Below are 21,369 nucleotides of genomic sequence, written 5' to 3'. Positions count from 1 at the left end.
GTCTGTTTACGAGCCAAGTGGCCCATCAGAGCCGGAGCTTATCCCGGTTTCTGTGACATGAAGCGACTAGGAGTACTTTTACTCCCCCCTGGATGGGATGCCAGTCCATCGCAGGGTTACCCCCAGCATTTCGCCGGTACCCATTTATACACCTGGGTGGAGAGAGGCACCGTGGGAGTAGAGTGTCTTGCCCAAGAACTCAACATAATGTCCCCGCCAGGACCCGAACCTGAACCACTCGATCCGGAGCCGAGCACACTAACCATGAGGCCACTGCGCCTCCCACAGAGTTATTCAATTCGCTCTAAAATACTAGGAGTTGGAGATAAAATAACAGAACATTCATTCTGATTAGCACCACCCCCTAAGGTCGACGTCTTAATGTAGCCATCACGTGTTTTGGTTCAGCTTGTGTTCGAACCCACGCACCGACCCATCCAATATGTCTTTTCTTCCTTTAGTCTTGGGATTTCCACCAAACTGTACGTGATGAACGCCAAGGCATGCACAGTAGTGGAGCTGTATGGAACACTGGATCCTGTCACAAGGGACTGGACTGATGGATTGTTATCCTGCATCTTCCGTGAAATCAATAAACCTACTGACAAGAATGAGCGCAAGTATATTGTCTTTGACAGCGATGTGGATGCTCTGTGGGTCGAAAATATGAACTCTGTTATGGACGACAACAGGCTGTTAACGCTGGCCAATGGCGAGAGAATTCGCTTGCAGAAACACTGCGCTCTGTTGTTTGAGGTAGGACATGACGCGGATTTCGTCGATAAATCGATATTACTAAAGGCTGTTTGTATAAGTAATCGTGCGGGACCGAAGAAAATTACGGTTTTCAAAATTTTGTTGAAATTGCCCGAGTCGTGTGAGCTGGCAATCAGAACTCCAGAAACGCATTGTCTGGGTTGACAATTTACTATTTTACAGTTTTTTTATTTGTTTGTCATGTCTTCGCCAAATACAGGGAAATGCGATTACCCCCCGTAAGCTAAGTCAGTCATTTTGTTGACAAACTGAATTCAGCAAATGTTCCAACTGTAAGCAAGGAACTAATCAGTAGCATTTCAGTAATTCCACCCCGTATAGACCGTATTCATAAATGGCGGCTAAGTAATTATTCTTTTGTCTTTATGCTAATCATCCTAACTAGCCTCGTAAACACGAGCAAAATTCAAAAGAATTTTTGTTTCAAAGTGAGGCTAGTTAGGATGATTAGCACAAAGACAAAAGAATATTTTCTTGACCGCCATTTATGAATACGGTCTATAAAGGCGGGGAAACGCAACCTTTGATTGACCAATCAGAATTGAGTAATTAGGCCCTCTATTCTCGGTTTGCACGTGACGTCACGGCCGCCATGTTGGTGCCCCTAAACAAAGAAATGGCAGCCATTTTGGTGTTTCCACCCAATCCTCTGGGAATTGAACTTTATTATCAAGCAAACCTTTTCTTTTCTTTTCATTGAAAAACATGGCTGTTGATCACGTGAGTAAAAACCAACAATATTGGAATTGATGCAGAACTTTTGATGCCTTTGTTAGTTATTTACTCAATCCTGTTTCAAACCCTCTTCACAGGTTGCCGATCTTCGTTACGCCTCTCCCGCCACCGTTTCACGCTGCGGTATGGTTTACGTGGATCCGAAAAATCTGGGTTATAATCCCTACTGGCAAAAATGGTACCACGCTCGCAGCAGTGACAAGGAAAGAGAGGAGCTGAACAGACTGTTTGAGAAATACGTGCCACCCTGTATTGACTTGATCCTCGAGGGCATCATTGACGGGAAAATAGGAAAGAAGCTGAAGACCATTATTCTTCAGACTAATTTGAACATGGTAAGTAAGCATTGGAAGGATGCCTTTGTGTGTTACACATTACTGGCTTTTGTCGAGAAAACACAAAAATTAACAATTTGCTGCCTTTCACAGACTCATTGCGTTACGTTATATTGAGTTTGCTGAGTGGTCGAGCAGATAGGGCCCAGAGATCCATGTCAAGAAAATCGTATGTCAAATTGATAGTCCGGTCCCTGAACAAAATTTCGTCCTTGTTTCTTTTGTTAAAACGCCATGGTGGTCATGCTGATAAGCATTAATTCCTGTTTTCGTTGGTTAAAAAAATGTAACCTGGGTGATATTTTTCCTTTGGCGGTTCCCTTGATAGCCTTTGAATTGAGAAACAATATCAAGTGTCCGGTAACTATAAATTGTTCTATGAGAGCGCGTTGGATATGAGATGGTAAATATCCAACGAGGCGCATACCGCCGAGTTTGGTACAACCAATCTCATAACCATTAAGCGCGAACGTATTAAAGGTCAATTAAAATACGAAAGTTTGGATTCTTGGGCATTTCGTTCCTCTCTTCAATGATTCAATTGGCAACACTTGGCGTGATCATACGGTGTATGAGCTGATAACCGAGATTTACTGAGCATTGGCATGGTGAATCAGTTCTCTGAGTGAATACTATTCCGATATCTTTATGCTGTCAGGTGGTGCAATTGTCCCAGATGCTTGATGCGCTTTTGCCTCCAGCTGAGAATGCAAATTTCCTTGGTTCAGAGACAACTGAAGCTGTTTTTATATCAGCGCTGACTTGGTCTTTGGGCGGAGGCCTATTGGAGGATGGACGGATTGTGTTTGATGGCTTCCTTAAAAGGATTTCATGTCTGCCTCAAAATCCTGCACAAGGGTCTGTTGTAGGTCCAGGTAGGAATTTTGTGATTCTGCATTGCATGAATTGGCTAAGAAATATATGTTACGTGCAGGAAAGGAAGTCCGTATGGGAAAAAAAAGGCCGTGCCCGAGGTCTAGAGTACGGCCCAAGGCGGTCGTTTGTGTTAAAGCCGTCGTTCCGTTGAGTATTTCTTCTTCTTTCCTCTGGATAGTAAAATTACGTATACTCTTGCGTATCTATACATTTTCGTCAGTGTTTATATTTTCCTTACATATTTGTTGTCTCGGGAAGTAGTTGATGAGCAACTGTTGCCTGTGTTTGTAGACTTTCGCAACAATTTCAGTTTGTCGCAATTAGCGCGAAAAAAGTTCCGTACCGTGGTCCATATCCTGAAAAAGATGGACCGGCTACGAGTACGCTATTAGCCAATGAGATTCGAGGATTTAGGGTCGCAGCCCGCTGGGATGCTTCAGCAAAAAATAAATTATAATATTTCCTCCATTCTTTCAGGTGAGATACCCAGTGCTCAGCCAACGTTATTTGAGTATTTCTTTGACTCGAAAAAGCTTGTGTGGGTCCCTTGGGTGGACGTTATTCCGAAGTACCTTCACGACCCTGAGAAAAAGTTCTCTGAGATTTTGGTCCCCACTGTGGACACTGTCAGGACGACATGGCTGCTGGAGCTTATGGTTAGCATAAAGAGACCTGTGGTGCTCGTAGGAGAGACTGGCACGTCCAAGTCTGCTACTACGGCTAATTTCCTGAGGGGCTTGGACAAGGATTCAACGGTATGTAATTGGCAAGTAAGAAAAGCTCTAGAAAATGGCTTGTTATTATTATTAGGGTTTGGCTGATTTCAGTCAGATAACCTAGAAACATGCATGTTAAGTATCTCCCGAAGTAAGATCTATAGAATAGCGCTTTAGTGTGTCTTGAAAGGTTCTTCTTGGCTGCGTCTTAACCGACCCAATCAAATCAGGGGACTGCGTGATATCTGAAATCTCGAGTTTTTGCTTCTATGACAGATCAAATTGTTTATTCGCTAACATTTTGCTTTCTTGAATGGCAGCTCCTGCTCAACATTAACTTCTCATCTCGGACAACCTCCATGGATGTTCAAAGGAACCTGGAGGCCAACGTGGAAAAGAGGACAAAAGATACTTACGGTCCCCCCATGGGTAAGCGATTGCTCGTGTTCATGGATGACATGAACATGCCACAGGTGGATGAATACGGTACACAGCAACCAATCGCATTGCTCAAGCTACTGTTGGAGAAAGGAGGCATGTATGACAGAGGAAAGGAGCTAAATTTGAAGAATTTCAGGGATATTGGCTTCGTAGCCGCCATGGGAAAGGTATAAGTCAGATGATCGTCGTCTTTATTCGGTATTGCCATTTCATCAACGTTTTCATCACACTGTTTGAAATTCATTAGCATTCCTGGAAGGCGTTAGTTTGGATATGACAAACATTAATGCGCTTGTAAAAACTATACAGCGTTCTTTGCGTCCAATGTACAAACATAGATTTTAATTGAACAATAACAAATTTGCCAATTATTTTCTTATGAATTTCAGCTTACCCTTCAATAACCTCTCTATTTAAACACTTTGGCAGGCAGGTCTGCACAAGGCGGTACCCGCATTGCGCACTTTTAACTGCGGTCACCTTGTCAATATTTCTGTGCAGACCTTCAAGCAGTGGTTGTGTTGGAAACTCCCCTAGTGGAATTCATGATGCTCTGGTCTCATCTCTGTTATCCATGCATACGTCTTTGAATTTCCGGGCGCGAGATGTCGGCCATGTTGCTGCTTTCAGACAACTAATTGCCCGCTCCACGATGTTTACAGAAGGACTACAGTACATATAGGCCGGAAGCATTTTCAGCTCTTTGTTTGGGGCGGGCATGGTAGGGTTTCGGTGAGCCGGTGCTCCGTCTTACACTTATACTTATCTGCAAGAGCGTTTAATTAGAAAGGTTATTGAAGGGTAAGCTGAAATTCATAAGAAAATTGGCAAATTTGTTATTGTTCAATTGAAAATCGATGTTTGTGCATTGAACGCAAAGAACGCTGTATTGTTTGTACAAGCAAATTAATATTTGTCCTATCCACACTACCACCGTGCAGGAATTCTAATGAATTTCAAACACTGTGATGAAATTGTTAATGAATGGTTTATACACTTTAATGTTTGTCTATTGTCTCTATTGATTTTCAAGATGGTGTTAATACGTTCAATTTTAGCACAATTGAAAGTATATTTTTCTCTTTTGTATGCCGAATGACGCATAAGAATGCCTAAGAATGTTATTGAATGTTGACGAAAATGCAAAAATCGTTACAAGTTACAAGTTGAATCTGAGTAACGTGCAAATGTTCGTTTTCTGACGCTCATGAATGTGTCGTCGCGCTATTGGTCGTCATTTCACGCAAATGAATACATATTTTCTCGTAATGAACAGCAAAAGGTGTAAAGTGAGCTTAAAAACATATTTGCAGCTCTGAGAAAAATGAATGGCCGACAAACGCCGTTTTGGACCGGAATAGACCGAGGTAGAAATCGGTGCTTTGGTCGACAATGCTACTTCCGGGAACACCATGGAGATTTTAATAAAACAATTATTCTAGTAGGGCTTGCTGGATATAAAGTGATTATAACCAACTCGGCGCGTTATCTATCACTTTATATCCAGCGCGCCCTCGTAGAATAATTGTGTAGTAATTGTTAATTATCCCTTTTTCTAAATGGCGAAAACGTGTTACCAACTTCTACACAAAGCTAGGTAATGCTGGTTTTGGGAACATAATATTCAAAATATTACTTGGTGGAGACGGAGAGTGTATGCAGAAGGCCATTTATTCTTGAAACAACAATGACGCGGAGAGACGCTATCACGCTATCACTAAAACCCCATGGACCAAAAGAAAGATTTTTCTGGCTTCATTGGTTGAATTTGCTTTATCTTCTTACGTTACTTCAGTAAAACTAAAGTTAACTTCGTTATTATATTGCTTATTTTTTTAATTTTCCTTGTCAGCCCGGTGGTGGCCGCAATGAAGTGGACCCTCGATTTATCTCACTCTTCAGTGTTTTCAACGTCACCTTCCCATCCCAAGAGTCCTTGACCAAGATTTATTTTTCCATTCTAAACGGTCATCTGGAGCCCTTCAAAAAGGAAGTCAGAGAGCTGGCTTCCAAGATCACATCTTCAACGCTGGAGCTTTACATCAAGATCATCCAGAATTTACCACCGACGCCTTCCAAGTTCCATTACATTTTCAATTTACGGGATCTATCCCGCGTCACCCAGGGACTTTGCCTCAGCACGCCCGATAGATTCGACAATCCCGCGCAGTTTGTCCGACTGTGGAAAAACGAATGCCTCCGAGTATTCTACGACCGACTTATCAGTTCCTCGGATAAGACGATTGTCAGTGTAAGTTGTATGGGACGTCTGCCGTATACCCCTGTTTACAATGGCGAATAGAATACTAGTTTCCAAGTATTATGATCGCCATAAAACTGTAAGAGCAAAAAATAGATCAGTATATCTTTTGCATAAATAATCGCTTTTCTATACGGTTTTGAAAAGATGAATTAAAATGTTGCCGCGTTTAATTACAAGTTCTCCCCAGTTACCTTTGTTAAAATGGTTTCATGTAATGGTTTCACCATAAAGGTTGCGATAACCACTCAGCATATCAAACAACACCACAGGAAAGTACTGCTCAGTAGTTTTGATTTCAGTGGTCACCCTGTAGGATTTCATCCAGAGCCTCAAAAGATGGAACCACTTTTTACAGTTAAGTAAACATCTTAGTGAACAGTCAACCGGAAAGTACTGCTCAAAGTTGGACATTTAGCTTAAAACCACCAAATAAATGCCAAAAAACAATATGAGAGCAAAGTGCGAAGAGTAGCAAGGCATTCACTGACTTTCACTTTCTTTGCCTCTTTGTTCAGGGTTACGTAAGTGAGCTTGTGGAACAGAACTTCACAAGCTACGTAGACACAGTCAACAGGGAGCCCATCCTTTTCGGAGATTATCGTAATTCTCTGACCGAGGACCCACGTCTGTATGAAGACGTTGTCGATTATGAGGCTGCTAAGGCAATTTTTGATGAGGTTGGTAATACATCGATAGTTATTTTGTTTGCGGTCTGTCATAAGTTCTTTACTGTGCTTTTCATACTTTTGTGGAATTGATAAAGATGTCTAGAATTCGTCTTAAACCATCCCAAAGATGCCTGACTATCCAGGTTCATCGAAAACCACCGTTAGTGAGACATTTGGTGACGATGCTGAAATTGAATGGAAAGGAAAGGGACTGCATAGGAACTTAATTTCGGTGTCTAGGCTTCTAGCACTGGAGCACTAATTGGGGACACTGCAAACTAAAATCAACAAATTTACGCAAATCAAATCAATTGTTGGCTAGAACTGAGGGTTGTAGATTAATGAAGGCCGAGAAATCATCCAAGAAACAGACGGTGCGTTACTTCGTACTCAATGCGTGACCTTTTCTGACTGTTTACGGGATGACTGATTGTGGGATTATTGAAACGCGCGAGTAAATCGACATTTGCGGGGCATGATGACGAATAGCTTGCAGCCGCTCGCTCTCGCGGCCTTGACACAATGGAGCAACCATCCATTTACTCGCGCCTGTATGAAATAAACCCACGCTAAAATATCCCGCCAGCTACGCAGGTTAGTTTACTCTAACAATGTAGAGCAAACAGAATCTTTGGTTCTTGCAGCGAGAAACTCGATAAGATAGGTTTGCGGATTGCGCGGAAGGCGAGATTACAGAATTATGAAAAGCACAGTAGTCACGGAATTATAATTGTCGGAAAGAGGGGGAGGGGGTGTGGGTTTGGGATATCAAGGAAAAGGGAAGGAATTTTCCAAACAGAAGTGTTAAATTCGTTCCGACTGATGTTTTGAAATGCCAGCATTTGAATCTCTTCCCGACTACTAATGGTACTGTAAGCCTTCCATGATTGTTGTGTTCGTCGTCGCTGACGTTGTCGGAGCAGTTAGATTCAAATATGTATTTCCAAGTAACCTCTTGTGAGGCCTCTGTGGTAAGCAATGTAAATTTATCTAATTCCAGTATCCTCCTTCTTAGGTTCTTGAGGAATACAACATGGACCACGTGCCGATGAACCTTGTACTGTTTGATGACGCCATCGAACATTTGACTCGTGTTCATCGCGTGATCCGAATGGAGAAAGGACACGCCCTTCTTGTTGGAGTTGGGGGCAGTGGTAAACAGTCCCTCACTAAGCTTGGAGCATTTTGCGCAGGGTGCGAGGTGTTTGAGATAACGCTAACAAGAGGCTATGACGAAAACTCCTTCAGAGAGGATCTTAAAGGTCTTTATTCCAAACTGGGACTCGAAAATAAGAAAATGGTTTTCTTGTTCACTGATGCTCATGTAGCCCAAGAAGGTAATCCTTTAATTGTATACGTTAGTGAGAGGTCTACTTGTTTCCCTTTTTACATTTTGAGAAAACGGCGCTTTTGTGTGAAAGGAATCTGTGAAGGGCATTCGTTTGTAATACCCGTGCAGTTGTAATCTCGTGTATGTTTGACTCTCAGAGTATCTTAGAATTAGACGGACTCTTGCGAGTGGAGGGGAAGTTCTCATCTAAGAGAACAAGGTTTGCGAATTTCCCGCGGAATGAGTTATTTTATTAGTAGTGTCCTCAATTAACGCTCCAGCACAAAATCACTAAAAGGTACCGAAAGAGACATTCTCTGAATTGACGATAGCTATTTCCCGTTCTATCAGCCGCAGGATTTGGATAATCCTTTTAACTTGTATTTTATTTTTTTTAAAGCATGACCTTTGCGTTTATGTTCAGGTTTTCTTGAGCTCATTAACAACATGCTGACATCAGGCATGGTTCCAGCGCTTTTTGCCGACGATGAAAAAGAGGGAATTATTGGCCAGGTAATGAATGATTTGAAGAGAAACTGAGTAATAGGTGACATGCTTCATTTGTCATGATAATAGAAGTAGAAAAGGTGGTGCAGTCGTTGCTTCGCGAAAAGTGCTTACTATTGTCCCAGCGGCGATGGAGATTTGTCTTACATCCGAAGCTTAAGAAGGAGAGGCCGGATACTGCCGCGATAAAGACGGTGATGATGCCCTCAAAAATGGGTAAAATGGGTATCATTTCTTGAGGAAATCCCTTCTATAAACAAGCGTGAGTTCCCTTATGTAGAGGGTGAAACCAGTGTTTGGAGGAGAACAGAGTGTACGTACAAGGCGGAGACTTAAAAAAACTCGTGGACGTAATCAACTAGTTACGATACGATACTTCTTGTGATGTCTCCAAAACGCGTCTAAAACCCAGATTATAATCTCATGAAACGACGTTAGTTAATGCTAAGATTTATATGCTTGTGTGACCTTCACTGTATTTCTTGACAGGTACGAGACGAAGCAAATAAAGCCGGAGTACCACCCGCACGGGAGTCTATTTGGCAGTACTTTGTCAACAAATGCGCCAACAACCTGCATATTGTTCTGGCCATGTCACCCGTGGGGGAGACCCTTAGAACGCGTTGCCGTAATTTCCCAGGTCTGGTCAATAACTGCAGCATAGACTGGTTTACTGCCTGGCCACAGCAGGCTTTGCATGCAGTCGCTTCAGTGTTTCTGGGAGAAAACGTAAGTTTGATTTACATGTGAACGTTTTAAAATGGTAAGATTTGGCTGAGTCCAACGTAGTTTGAAACTTTTCAATTTGCTCATTTAGAAAGTGGGAAAATAGTATTGGCTGATTGCGTTTATTTAGTGAGCTGTAAAGAATCGTAAGTTACAATTTTCGAGGAAAAAGAGATTCTTCCAATTCGCGCACATCGGACCCAGGCTCATGTGGTTAACGGAGAGAGTTCGTTTTCATGATAACAGCAATACCACGGAGAGGGTGGCTAACACTTTTCGCTGCAGCAATTTCACAACTGTCCTCCCCTTCCACTCATCGGTTGTTGGATAACCAAGAATTTGGGTGCTCATGCGACCAGTTGGAACCGAGGCAGTTCCCCTTCAGTTTACGGGGCAATTGAGGAAACGCAAGAAAGAGTCCGAGGTTTTCGTCCTCGTTTATGTGTATTTTAGTGTTACCTTAACTGAACGGACATCAGGGATTTGGCTAGATAAACGCATTCCTTGATCCGTGGTTGTTAATTTCCCTTTCGATCTTTTAGAACGATAAAATTCCAGACGAACATCGTGAGAATGTCGTCAATCACGTCGTGTATGTGCATCAAACTGTCGGCGTGTTTAGCAAGACTTTCCTACAGAAGCTGAGGAGAGTCAATTACACCACACCCAAGAACTACCTAGACTTCATCAACACTTACAACAAGCTACTGGAGGAGAAGGACAAGTTCGTCCTAGAGCAGGTGCGCTTTTGTTTCTTCATTCCCTGCTTAGGATAGGATCGTTTGCGTGGGTTTCACTTTTTGCATGATTCTGCCACATAGCTATCGAGAATCAAAGCCAAACTACACGGCATCCAGCGCGTTTTCCAACGATCAGCCTCTATTCGGTTGTTTTCTTCGTTATTGACCACAGTACACTGAAATTTCCTCTTTCATTGAAGCCATTTTTTTTAAGGGAGTACAAGAACGAGTTCCTATGAAATTAGTTTCCAATTAATGTGAAAAGAAAACTAACTCTCCGAGGAAGAAATACCTGAAGTGAATTCGAAAGTGGTCTTTTGGCAACGGCTCTAAAAATTACACGAATTCTGACTCGCGTTCATTTCTGGACACAAACGGAGTCAGGGTTTCACAGAACCGACTTTCTTCGTTTTCCATTCCTCAGTGTCACCGTCTTGATGGTGGTCTCAGCAAACTGTTGGCTGCCAGCGAACAACTGAAGGAACTCAACGAAAAGCTGGAAATTCAGAAGGTTGCCGTGACCGAAAAGAGCGAAGCCTGCGAGACCCTTTTAGTGGAAATCCAACGCGCCACAGAGCTGGCCAACGAGAAGAAAGCAATGGCTGTTGGCAAAAGAGAGGAAATCGCGGAACAAAACAAGGAGATTGTTGTTGAGAAAGCGGAAGCGGAAGAAGCTCTGGCACTGGCGCTTCCGGCTTTAGAGGAAGCAAAACTAGCCTTACAGGATTTAGACAAGTCTGACGTAACTGAGATCAGGTATGTGCGAGCAGGTCGCATACTGATTGTCAGTTGTATTCAATGGAAGAAGTTAAGAGTCGAAATAGGATGGAAGCCTTTCAATCTAATTAGCTGAGAGCAATGAAAATTTATCTCAGAGGGATACGAAATCACCTCCAGAGGCGACCTAGCGTAGTGTTCATCGTAATATTATTGTAGTATGTTCGAAACGATCAAAATAGTGAGTAGGAACGCCTTTATGATGGATCCATCGCGCCATTGACCAGAAGAGGGAAACGCTCATTAATAGTCGATGGGCTTAGTTTGTGATGTTTGAGAGAAAAATCGCCCTGGGAATTTGTTGTTGGTGGAGTGCACTCATTTGTTTCTTTGTTTGTTTGTTTTTTTCTCTTTTGGAATAACGTTTTGTGAAATTCAAGTCTAAACACGCAAGTTAAATGCTTTAACTACTGAGTTGCTGGTTAGTGAGCAAGGGTGATCTGGGGCTTTAACTAGAGCCGCATCACGCAGTCACAGGTTTTCCTTTTCCTTTCATAACACACTTTCAATAACAATGCCCCGACTGTCTGCGTTTCTTCTCAGGTCGTTTGCCAAACCGCCCAGGACAGTACAGATGGTGTCCGAATGCATTGTGGTGATGCGCGGGTACAAGGAAGTGTCATGGAAACAAGCGAAGGGAATGATGTCAGAAGCGAACTTCTTAAAAAGTCTGACAGAAATGGACGTAGATGGGATCACAGCAACACAGGTAACGCATTGCGGACAAGAGCATCTCCTTTATCCTTTTGTTTGTTAGAGGCCTTTCTTACACACCCATTTTGCTCTGATGATTTTTTCTGCAATATTTACGACTCATAATCAAATTTAGTTTCGGTCAAAACGTGAAATGAAAGAAAATTGGAACCTTTGTTTTATACATGGTGAAAGTTGTCAGGCGGTGTATACTTGTGAGCATTATAAGCTAAATTGCAGAGGCAAGACGTTGACCGTTTGTTAAGCGTTATAGAGCGTTTTCAGATAAGATTATACATACATGGGAGGCGCGGTGGCCTCATGGTTAGTGCGCTCGACTACGGATCGAGTGGTCCGGGCTCGGGCCCTGGCCGGGGACGTTGTGTTGTGTATTGAGCAAGACACTTTTCTCTCACGGTGCCTCTCTCCACCCAGGTGTATAAATGGGTACCGGTGAATTTAATACTGGGGGTAGCCCTGCGTTGGCCTAACATCCCTTCATGCTTCAGAAACCGGGATTAGCTCCGGCCTAATGGACTTTACCTTTACCCTATAGACATACTTAATTGACCACTCCGGGGCTGCTGGAAACAACAGAACCGAACAACAACAACAACAACAACTGTTAAGAATCCCAACTGGCCGGAGGCAAACCAGTTGGCTCTTCACAAGTGCGGCTGAGAAGTTGAACCAGGGACAACCATGGCAAGCACCCTATCCCCTGGGCCACACTGCCTGACAAACGAGATCTGAACTCGGAGCATTCCCATGTAGATCTAGAGTCCAGACCACCCGGCTAATTGGTAACAACACATTCAACGTCTTTGGATTAAGGGGCGTCCCCATTAACTGGAGACTATTTGCTATTTAGTCATTATTTACTATTTAGTCATCTGACTATTTACTGACTACGTTACCGTGCAACCCTTCCCTCAGGTGAGACGTTGTCGCGACATGCTGAAGGAGATGAACATTACAGTGGAAGAGATGAGAGATATCAGTAAGGCAGGAGCTGGATTGCTCAAGTTCGTGGTTGCTGTGTTGGGTTACTGTTCCGTTGCAAGGGAGATTAAACCCAAGAGAGAAAAGGTTGGTCACAATGTCTAAATGCGTTTTTAGTGTACATAGTTTTTGTTAAGGTAGCCTTGTGTTGAACCCCTACCTCCCCTCCCTTCCTTAAACTTGTTGATGCCATTAGTTCATTATCGATTTATGAAGGTTCATTCGTTGACAAAGGCATTGCTTGTGAGCTTTTGGAAAAACTCATACGAATATTTGTTTTATTACCCCGAGTTCAATTAAAGTGTATATCGAAATTGATGTTCATCTTTTGGGGCTTGAAAGGAAAGTCCACTCTCCGTAGGATCCTCAAAGTCAGAAGATGGAAATCTAATGAGTTTAACCCAAGAATTGTGAATACAGGGCTCAAGCATGACAGTCAAGTATGGATTGGAGGAACAAATATCTAGAATTGTGCAAATCTTTGCGAGATTAAAGAATCTGAAAGTATTTCCTTTGAGTTGAAGAAATGTCGCTCGAAATTTGTAAACAAAATAATGCTTGAGTGTTCATTCCGGTGACGGGCTTAATCATCAAAATGCACATTCTCCCAACTATTCTCTATAACCATCAAAATGCACATTCTCCCAGCTATTTTATATACATTTACTTTGGCTGTATCTCTATGAACGAAATGTTAAATGAATCATGTACTGAACTGCGGATATGAAATCAAGTAAAGCTATGATCCTCGCAGTTATGGACGCAATTTTAGCAATTGCGTAGAGAAGCCTGAAGAATTCAGGACTTCAACGGGATTTAAACTCGGGTTTGAACCCGTGGTGGTGCTTATATTTTTCTTGTACCACAGGTCGCTAGACTTGAGCGGAATTACCACCTGAGTAAACGCGAGCTGGAGAAGATCGAGAAAGAAGTGAAAGCTTTGGACGAAGAACTGAAGAACTTGGGAGAGAAATACGATGCTGCCATGCGAGAGAGAGCCAGTCTGCAAGAAGAAGCGGAGATCATGGAACGGCGATTGATAGCTGCTGATAAACTCATCTCTGGGCTTGGATCAGAGAAAATTAGGTAAGCGCCAAGAGGAGGATTTCAGTTGTTAGTAAAATCTTGGCTAAAACTGTCCAGAAGAAATTGCTCTTTTAGCCAAAACCCTTTCAACCACTTGTGTTCAGAAGGGCAGCGTGGCTAATTAGATTCTTATCCTTCTGGTCTTATAGTTTCTAATTCTTACTTTCACTTGCGGCGGGCAATTTGGGAAGTTAGATTCAAGAAGGTGGAGTTCCTCTTGGCGGCGCGAATCGAGGAACTCTAACGCTTCCGCTTTCGGGCGTTTTTCAAACTTCACGCGTACTTCACAACTGTCTGAGCAACGCTGAAGTGTGAACCAATTTTTATTTGTAGGTTTTATACATGACTTCTTGTTTTACGTAGAACATAAAAGAGTGCAAGGCCATTTTGTTGCGACTACCCGAAGGAAAATAACCAGCTTAACATGGATTTCTTGATCCACACAATCGGTTTAATTTTTCTCTGTAGGTGGACCGAAGATCTGGAAGAATTGAAGCGTCAACGAGTCCGTCTGTTAGGCGACTGTCTCCTTGCTTCAGCATTCCTTAGCTACTTGGGCGCGTTTACCTGGGACTTCCGTCGAGACATGTTCCGTGGGGAGTGGGAGAAGGATGTCCTGGATAGGGACATCCCAGTAAGTCAGCCGTTTAAATTGGATACGTTTCTTACGAATGACGTGGAAATCAGCCGATGGACTTCGGAGGGTCTTCCGCCGGACGAGCTGTCAATCGAGAATGGTATCCTAACCACACAGGCCAGCAGATATCCGCTGTGTATTGATCCCCAACAACAGGCGCTGAATTGGATTAAAAAGAAGGAGGAAAAGAACAATTTAAAGGTAGGTAGTAACTTTCAGAGATTGAGGTCTCCAGTTCGATCCTGATTGACTTCAACGGGTTTGTCAAACGAGCTCGAAAAAGCCATAAAGAAATCCAGTATGGAACGATTTGAATCAACCACCGTGCGTGCGATTGCGCTGCGCAATGCTTTACCGCCGCCAGGGCTATAAGTGGTTTGCAACAAATCTATAGAAACACAGATATCAATGGCAAAATGTACAAATACTGGATGACGAACAAAAGAAGCTGATGAGAGATCCATTGTTCAGGTCATCTAACATGGCGGCCGTGATCTAGCGAGCTACCAGTTCCCTGCTGCAACTGCGTAAGTTGCTCATTTCACTGCGATACTCTTATCATCAGTCGCGCCAACTCTGCATTTGAAACATTATGATATTTTATGACTATTTTCCTTCATACCTTCACTTCGTAAGGGATATAAAACGAAATCGCACTTGACAAGCTCCCAGATGGCAAAATAGCTCTTGTGGTGGGGCATTGCGATCGCGTGGACATAAGTTCAAGTCTCCAAGCCTCCAAGTAGAAGCCTGGATTCTTTCAGACTTTTTGTGTAACTGCATGAGTTCCCTGCAATGATCTCCCCAACATCAATCATCTTCAGTGTATACTGGACAGCATCAAACAGAATTACTGCTCAAAAGCTTTCATTTGCATGGTCACACCTAATAAATTTAGTCACATACTACAAATTTCAAATTGTTTCTTGAAAGGGAAGGAGTACTGAGGGTAGCAATGGTGTATTTTTGTTTTCAGGTTGTTACATTCAACGACCCTGATTTTCTGAAGCAGCTGGAACTTGCCATAAAATATGGCTTCCCCATCTTGTTCAAAGATGTGGATGAGTACATAGATCCTGTGATCGATAACGTACTGGACAAGAACATTAAAGGTATACGCGATAAAATAAGAACAATGAAAAACAATGCGACTTTGTGTTTGAGTAAAGATGATGATTCATGAAAATTATTAGAAGACGTGAATAAGAAACGAACGATGAATGATAGAACGAATGAATGAATACAACAAGTGAATATAAACGGACGAAAGAAGGAATGACTGAATGAACGATCGAACGAATGCGTGAATAAATAAATGAGTCAACAAACGAAAGAACGAATCTGAATTACGAATTCTTTGCCTTGTTCATTGGAGCGACTTTCGTATAACTTTGGAAACAAAAATACGAGAACAGAACGCAAACAAACAAAAACACGTGGGTCAAATTATAGAACAAAAACGAACACGAACGACTCTTTATCCTCTTAGCAGATTTGTACACAGAGTACTAACGTCAGTAGCTTGAACTGCAGCAATATGATCAGACAATCGAACTACTTTTCCACACACCCAAGGATGGTGAGAAATAGTGTCTCTATGGTGGATGAATGATCGAAGAAATGAATTAATGAGTAAGGGAAAATGTTGTATAGAACAATTGAAAAACGTACCCATTAAAAAAAAACCGAATAAACCCAGTAAATGAACATTAAAACTTATGAAAGAATGGTGAAGACAACTTGAATGGGATTGAAAGGTGTTATTCTCATGAATGCATTATTTTGATTTAATTTCAGGCGAGCCAGGTCGTGAATTCGTTGTCCTGGGTGACAAAGAAGTGGATTATGATCCAAGTTTTCGTTTGTATCTCAACACCAAGCTGTCTAATCCCAAATACACACCGACTCACTTTAGCCGTTGCATGGTGGTCAACTACACTGTGACAATGAAGGGACTTGAAGATCAGCTGTTGAGTGTTATTGTTGGCTTCGAGAGAAAAGAACTTGAAGAACAGAGAGAGAGACTCATTCAAGAAACCAGGTTAGTGCTACCACAAGAATTTTCATTTACAGCACATTCCCACCGAACAAGAGTTTTGCTTCAAAGGCCGGTGGCTTGCATGGCCTCGGAATAGAGGCGAGGTTGTACTTTTCGAAAACATGAATCTTTTCCACGCACATCAACTCCCAGAATGGCCGTATTCTTGAGCTGATACCACGCATCTCTTTACAATCTCTAAATTTCATTAGACCGGTACAGGATGCAGTTCTGTTGTGTTTAGGATTAGAAAGCAAGGATGGCGCAGTGGTGAACACTCCCCTTCCACCAATGTGGCCTCGCTTTGATTTCCAGACTTGGTACCACATGTGGGTTGAGTTTGTTGGTACTCTCTCAGCTCCAAGAGGATTTTTCTCTGAATAGTCTGGTTTTCTTCGCTTCTCAAAAGCCATCCTACGACTTGATGAGAGTTGACAATTGACTGTATTTTATCTCATTTCTGAACATTGGTCTCAATTACTGCCTCAGCGCTAAATACAGTTGACACTTAAATAAAGTTCAGGGTCCAGTTGAAGGGTAGCTATCCACGCACACGTGCACTATCCAGCGGATAAACACTAGCAAAGCCAATTAAGTTATCCAATGGATAGTGATTTATCGAGCGCTTTGCATCCTTCTTCGAACAACTTGGCCCAGCATTAGTAACCTACATTGCGACACTCATTCTGGGTCCTTCATCAGGGGTGGTACTCCTTTTCACTTTCCCTGACCTTTGAGAATGATCTAGAATTTCATTTCCACGAGCTTTGATAACTCTAGGTCTGACGTTAGCAGTGCTGAGTTGATTGGTGATCTTCCTTGGTGTTTTTACTTTCCCTTCTCAGTGATAACAAGCGACTGTTGAAAGATCTGGAGGATACTCTTCTCCGTGAACTTGCTACTTCGCAGGGAAACATGTTGGATAATGTCGAACTGGTGCAAACACTGGAGGACACCAAGGCCAAAGCTGTTGAGGTGCGTAGAACCTTGTAGAGCATTATGTACGGCTCGGTTGGTTTATGGTTTATGGCTTACTGAACTTCGTGCGTAAATGCCATAGACTAAAGTGTTTTTCTTTCACCTCAAGGCCAAAGGCTTGAAGTTACCGACCGATTGTACCTTCTTCTGGGTTGAAGCACTGAGTGCTAACCAGGTGATCTGGTGACGTAATTTGGAGGATTGGGAAGAAATAATTTAACGCCGTATCCCACAACCGCGCGCGGCCTTAGGTGTTGTTTCCAAACTTCCTACAGTATTTCCATCGCCAAAACTCAACAGATCATTCCTTGTCTATCACATTTCCTGTTACTGAATGAACATTCAAGTAGACCCGTCAAGATCTAACCTTACTTCTGCCATGTTGAATTCGAAAATAAGGCCGCGGGCGGGTGTGGGATACCGCGTTAAAATTTTTCTCCCTAGTCCTCCGAGTTACGTCACCAGATCACCTGGAAGCAAAGAACAAGTATTTCCATTAAGACAGGGATTGTTGGTTCGGCCGGTCTTCGAACCAGCGATCTTCTGAACGGTAATCTCGCGCTTTACCAACCAACTGAGCTGTGAATTACAACTTGCGGGCGCAAATTTTGACTTACCTAGAGCCAAAAGTATGTAGATGTGTCCAGAAATAAATACATCACGAAGTGTCCCTTTAAGCCTTGGCTACCTGTTTTCAAATATGGTAAGGGTAAAGGTTGGGGTTATTTTAAGCTTAGGGTAAATGCAGCTGTTTATCTTAACTCGGGCAGCAGCATTTGGGGGGACACTTTGTGACGTCATTTGTCTGTATTCCGAGACACGAGTGATGTTGAAGTTGGGGAGAAGAACAAGGGGACACTTCGTGACGCTTATTGAAATCCTCCTGCATCTAATTACTTGCATTTCTGGACATAGAGCGAGTTTCAATCGTGTGTCGTAAAACCTAAACCAAAGTAATTACTTTGGCCAATCAAAAAGTAGGGAGGCAATCCAGTAAACCAATCAAAACTCGAAGTGATTACACGTAGCCGACACAAAGCGCGGGAAAATTTGCACGCGCAAGGCACGATCGGTTTTGGTTTCACTTCTGATTGGTTGAAAAAATGGCGCGGGAACTTTGAACCACTGAGTTGAATGAATTTAAAGAGAACTCATTGCGTGCTTTTACTCTTTAAAGGTCGGGGAGAAGCTGAAACTCGGCGCTAAAACTGCGGTTGACATTGACAAGCTCCGCGATGGTTACAGGCCAGCGGCTAAGCTGGGAGCGGTTTTGTTCTTCGTGTTATCTGAGATGTCAGCTGTGAACTCCATGTACCAGTACTCTCTGGCGTCGTATCTTCAGCAGTTTGACTTGTCTCTCAGAAAGAGCTTGCCAGACTCCATTTTACCAAAGCGACTAAAGAACATCATGGACACTCTGACTATGAACGTGTACAACTACGCTTGTACTGGTGAGTGGAGACCAAGCCGTGTTGTCAAGCCAAGTACTGGGCAATAGTTTTTTTTATTAATGATCTCCACGCTCTCGGATTCCATCATCAACCTTAAAAGTTAGACCCACTTGTTTCGATGACAAATGGCCCCGGCCTTTGTGCAAAAATAAGGTTAAATAAGGTGCTTCAAGAGAAATCTCTTTGGCTGTCGTTTAATAAGGTCACACTTAAGTCAAACTTCGGTATTTTACAGGTCTCTTTGAGCGCCACAAGCTGTTATTTTCTTTCCAAATGACCATCAAAATATTGGAAGCAGACGGCAAGCTGAACCCGGAGGAGCTGGACTTCTTTTTGAAGGGAAACATATCCTTGGAGAAGAGTCCACGCAGCAAACCGTTCCCATGGTTACCAGATCAGGGCTGGGAGGATATACAGAGGCTGGTGACGGTCACTCCAGAGGCCTTCAGTTCACTGTCTGATGATATTGAAAGAAATGGCCAAGCTTGGAAGGAGGTGAGACAATAGAAAACGCTGTTTGCCTTTTACTCTTAAAGCTCTGAGAAGTATAGTCACCAAAAAATCCACTCAAACGGACTGAAAATTAATCGGTTAATTTACTAGGCATTTACATTATTCTAATAAAGAATCCTCTAGTTCCATCTATGGTCGGAGAGATCCGATCTGCTAATCGCCCTTTCTCGCAGTCGGAGACTGAATTACTAAGGGCGCAGCTCAACGAGGTCGGGCCGAAGGAGCTGTGCTGCCGGCTAGGCGCTCGGCCCCTGAACACGACCCATGTTTGACCTCGGAGCACAGCACCACAGCCTGATGGAATAGGCCGGGAGTCGATGGTACGGCAATGGTGGTAGTATTTATGATAGGATGACTTTTCTGAATAGACCAAATAGGCTAAGTCAATGTTGTACCCTTTGGGAATATTTAAAGCGTTTTGTATCGTGCGCCCAGCAGCCTCATTGGACAATTGAATAAATTGAATAAAAAGATGGATCACACTCTCGGAATATTTAATTGGTACAACAACTAGCCCGCCGTCATGTGAAAACGCCCAAATAACTAAACGGCCTCCTTTCGTTTTAGTGGAATGACCACGACTCTCCAGAATCGGCCCCTTTTCCTGGCAAATACGAAGAAAGCCTCACAGACTTCCAGCGCCTTCTGCTCCTCCGTTGTTTCCGCGTGGACAGAGTTTATCTGGCAATCACAAACTTCGTGACCGGGCGAATGAGTGAGAAATACGTGACACCACCCGTGATCAGCTTTGAGGCGATATTCGAGCAGTCCAACCCTTATTCGCCAATCATCTTTATCCTCAGTCCAGGCTCGGATCCCGCCAGTGATCTTATGAAGTTGGCGGAGAGATCTGGGTTTGGCGGTAACAAGTTGAAGTTTCTTGCTATGGGACAAGGACAGGAGAAGGTAATTATTTCGTTGACTGAATTGCTTGTTGTTTATCCATAGCTACACAATCATAAAACTTCGTTTGACTTACCAATGAACATTTTGACACTAAATCTTCACCTGATCACGAAATGATGATCCTCTGTAATCCCCGAAAATAATCTACATCGTTCGACAAATATTGCGCAGTTCTTAGGCGGGAAATGTATCCTTCCATGAGATGACTGAGCTGAATATTTTAGTCACCTAGTATGCTGTTGTTTTCGTTCTCTTTGCTAGTTTAGGGGTAAGGAGTTTGACCAGGGCTCAACCATTTTCACAAAACATTTATTAATTCTACAATGTAAGCGCATGTAGTATGTATGTCAGATAAAATTAGTTTCATATTTTTCGCTAGAAAAACGTTTTGGATGCGTTTTGCAACAAAGTTATGACATGTAGCCGAGGCTCAAAACTCCAAGCTTCAGCTATTTTCTCCATTGGCCAATTACCCCGAACAACCCACTTACACCATTCCTAGTGCTTTACTCGCCACCCACACAGCACCACCTTTTGTTCACAAACCCACTCCTAAGATAAACGTGTTTTTCAGGTTGCCTTGCAATTGCTTGAGACAGCGATAGCCAGAGGTCAGTGGTTGATGCTTCAAAACTGTCATTTGTTGGTTAAATGGTTAAGGGAACTCGAGAAAGTCTTGGAGCGAATCAGCAAACCACACCCTGACTTTAGGCTTTGGCTTACAACCGACCCTACTCCGGAGTTTCCTATTGGGATCCTACAGAGATCACTCAAGGTATGGTGTCGAATTTCGTCAATCTGTTGGTCTGCTGGCTAATCGTAGGCATACTAAGAGTGAAAGCGAGCGGGAGTATTTAAGGGCGGTTTTTGAAGTGCCGGAAAACAAAACTACACTTAGCTTTGCAAGTCATGTAGTTGAAGGGGACTAGCCGGCGCCAAGCGAGGTAAAACAGGTAAAAGTAAATCACAGTTTCTTTTGCCTTTGGTTAGTTAAAGCAGCCAACATTTTGACTTTTTATAAGATTCTAAAAAGCAAGAGTATCTTGCAAATAAAGACTGTTGTTGTTGTTGTTGTTTGTCTTTGTCTATAAATGGCTAAAATGTGTCGCGAGATTTGTAGGCAGATGGCTTAGCGTAACAATGTTTAACTGAATGAACAACTAAAAACTGTGAT

At 42.8% G+C, this 21,369-nt stretch overlaps 1 protein-coding gene across 1 annotated transcript in view; it reads left to right on the top strand.

The window, feature by feature from the left end:
* LOC138046972 (dynein axonemal heavy chain 10-like) overlaps positions 1-21,369 on the top strand; it is a 69,343-nt gene that overhangs the window by 41,181 nt on the left and 6,793 nt on the right. Inside the window, exons 35-57 of the mRNA XM_068893618.1 lie at positions 462-756; positions 1,590-1,847; positions 2,506-2,722; positions 3,201-3,478; positions 3,760-4,047; positions 5,733-6,131; positions 6,659-6,820; positions 7,827-8,148; positions 8,566-8,654; positions 9,138-9,377; positions 9,917-10,114; positions 10,539-10,870; positions 11,435-11,600; positions 12,521-12,673; positions 13,455-13,672; positions 14,141-14,510; positions 15,286-15,421; positions 16,107-16,350; positions 17,193-17,322; positions 18,503-18,776; positions 19,012-19,271; positions 19,857-20,195; positions 20,770-20,970. Of these exons, the coding sequence (XP_068749719.1) occupies positions 462-756; positions 1,590-1,847; positions 2,506-2,722; positions 3,201-3,478; positions 3,760-4,047; positions 5,733-6,131; positions 6,659-6,820; positions 7,827-8,148; positions 8,566-8,654; positions 9,138-9,377; positions 9,917-10,114; positions 10,539-10,870; positions 11,435-11,600; positions 12,521-12,673; positions 13,455-13,672; positions 14,141-14,510; positions 15,286-15,421; positions 16,107-16,350; positions 17,193-17,322; positions 18,503-18,776; positions 19,012-19,271; positions 19,857-20,195; positions 20,770-20,970 (5,569 nt within the window). The remainder of the gene's footprint in view (positions 1-461; positions 757-1,589; positions 1,848-2,505; positions 2,723-3,200; positions 3,479-3,759; positions 4,048-5,732; positions 6,132-6,658; positions 6,821-7,826; positions 8,149-8,565; positions 8,655-9,137; positions 9,378-9,916; positions 10,115-10,538; positions 10,871-11,434; positions 11,601-12,520; positions 12,674-13,454; positions 13,673-14,140; positions 14,511-15,285; positions 15,422-16,106; positions 16,351-17,192; positions 17,323-18,502; positions 18,777-19,011; positions 19,272-19,856; positions 20,196-20,769; positions 20,971-21,369) is intronic.

This window comes from Montipora capricornis, chromosome 4, assembly GCF_036669925.1.
Source record: "Montipora capricornis isolate CH-2021 chromosome 4, ASM3666992v2, whole genome shotgun sequence".
In the NCBI taxonomy this organism is placed as follows: Eukaryota; Metazoa; Cnidaria; class Anthozoa; order Scleractinia; family Acroporidae; genus Montipora; species Montipora capricornis.
The sequence above is the reverse complement of the archived record's forward strand: the minus strand, read 5'-3'. Positions and strand labels throughout refer to the sequence as shown.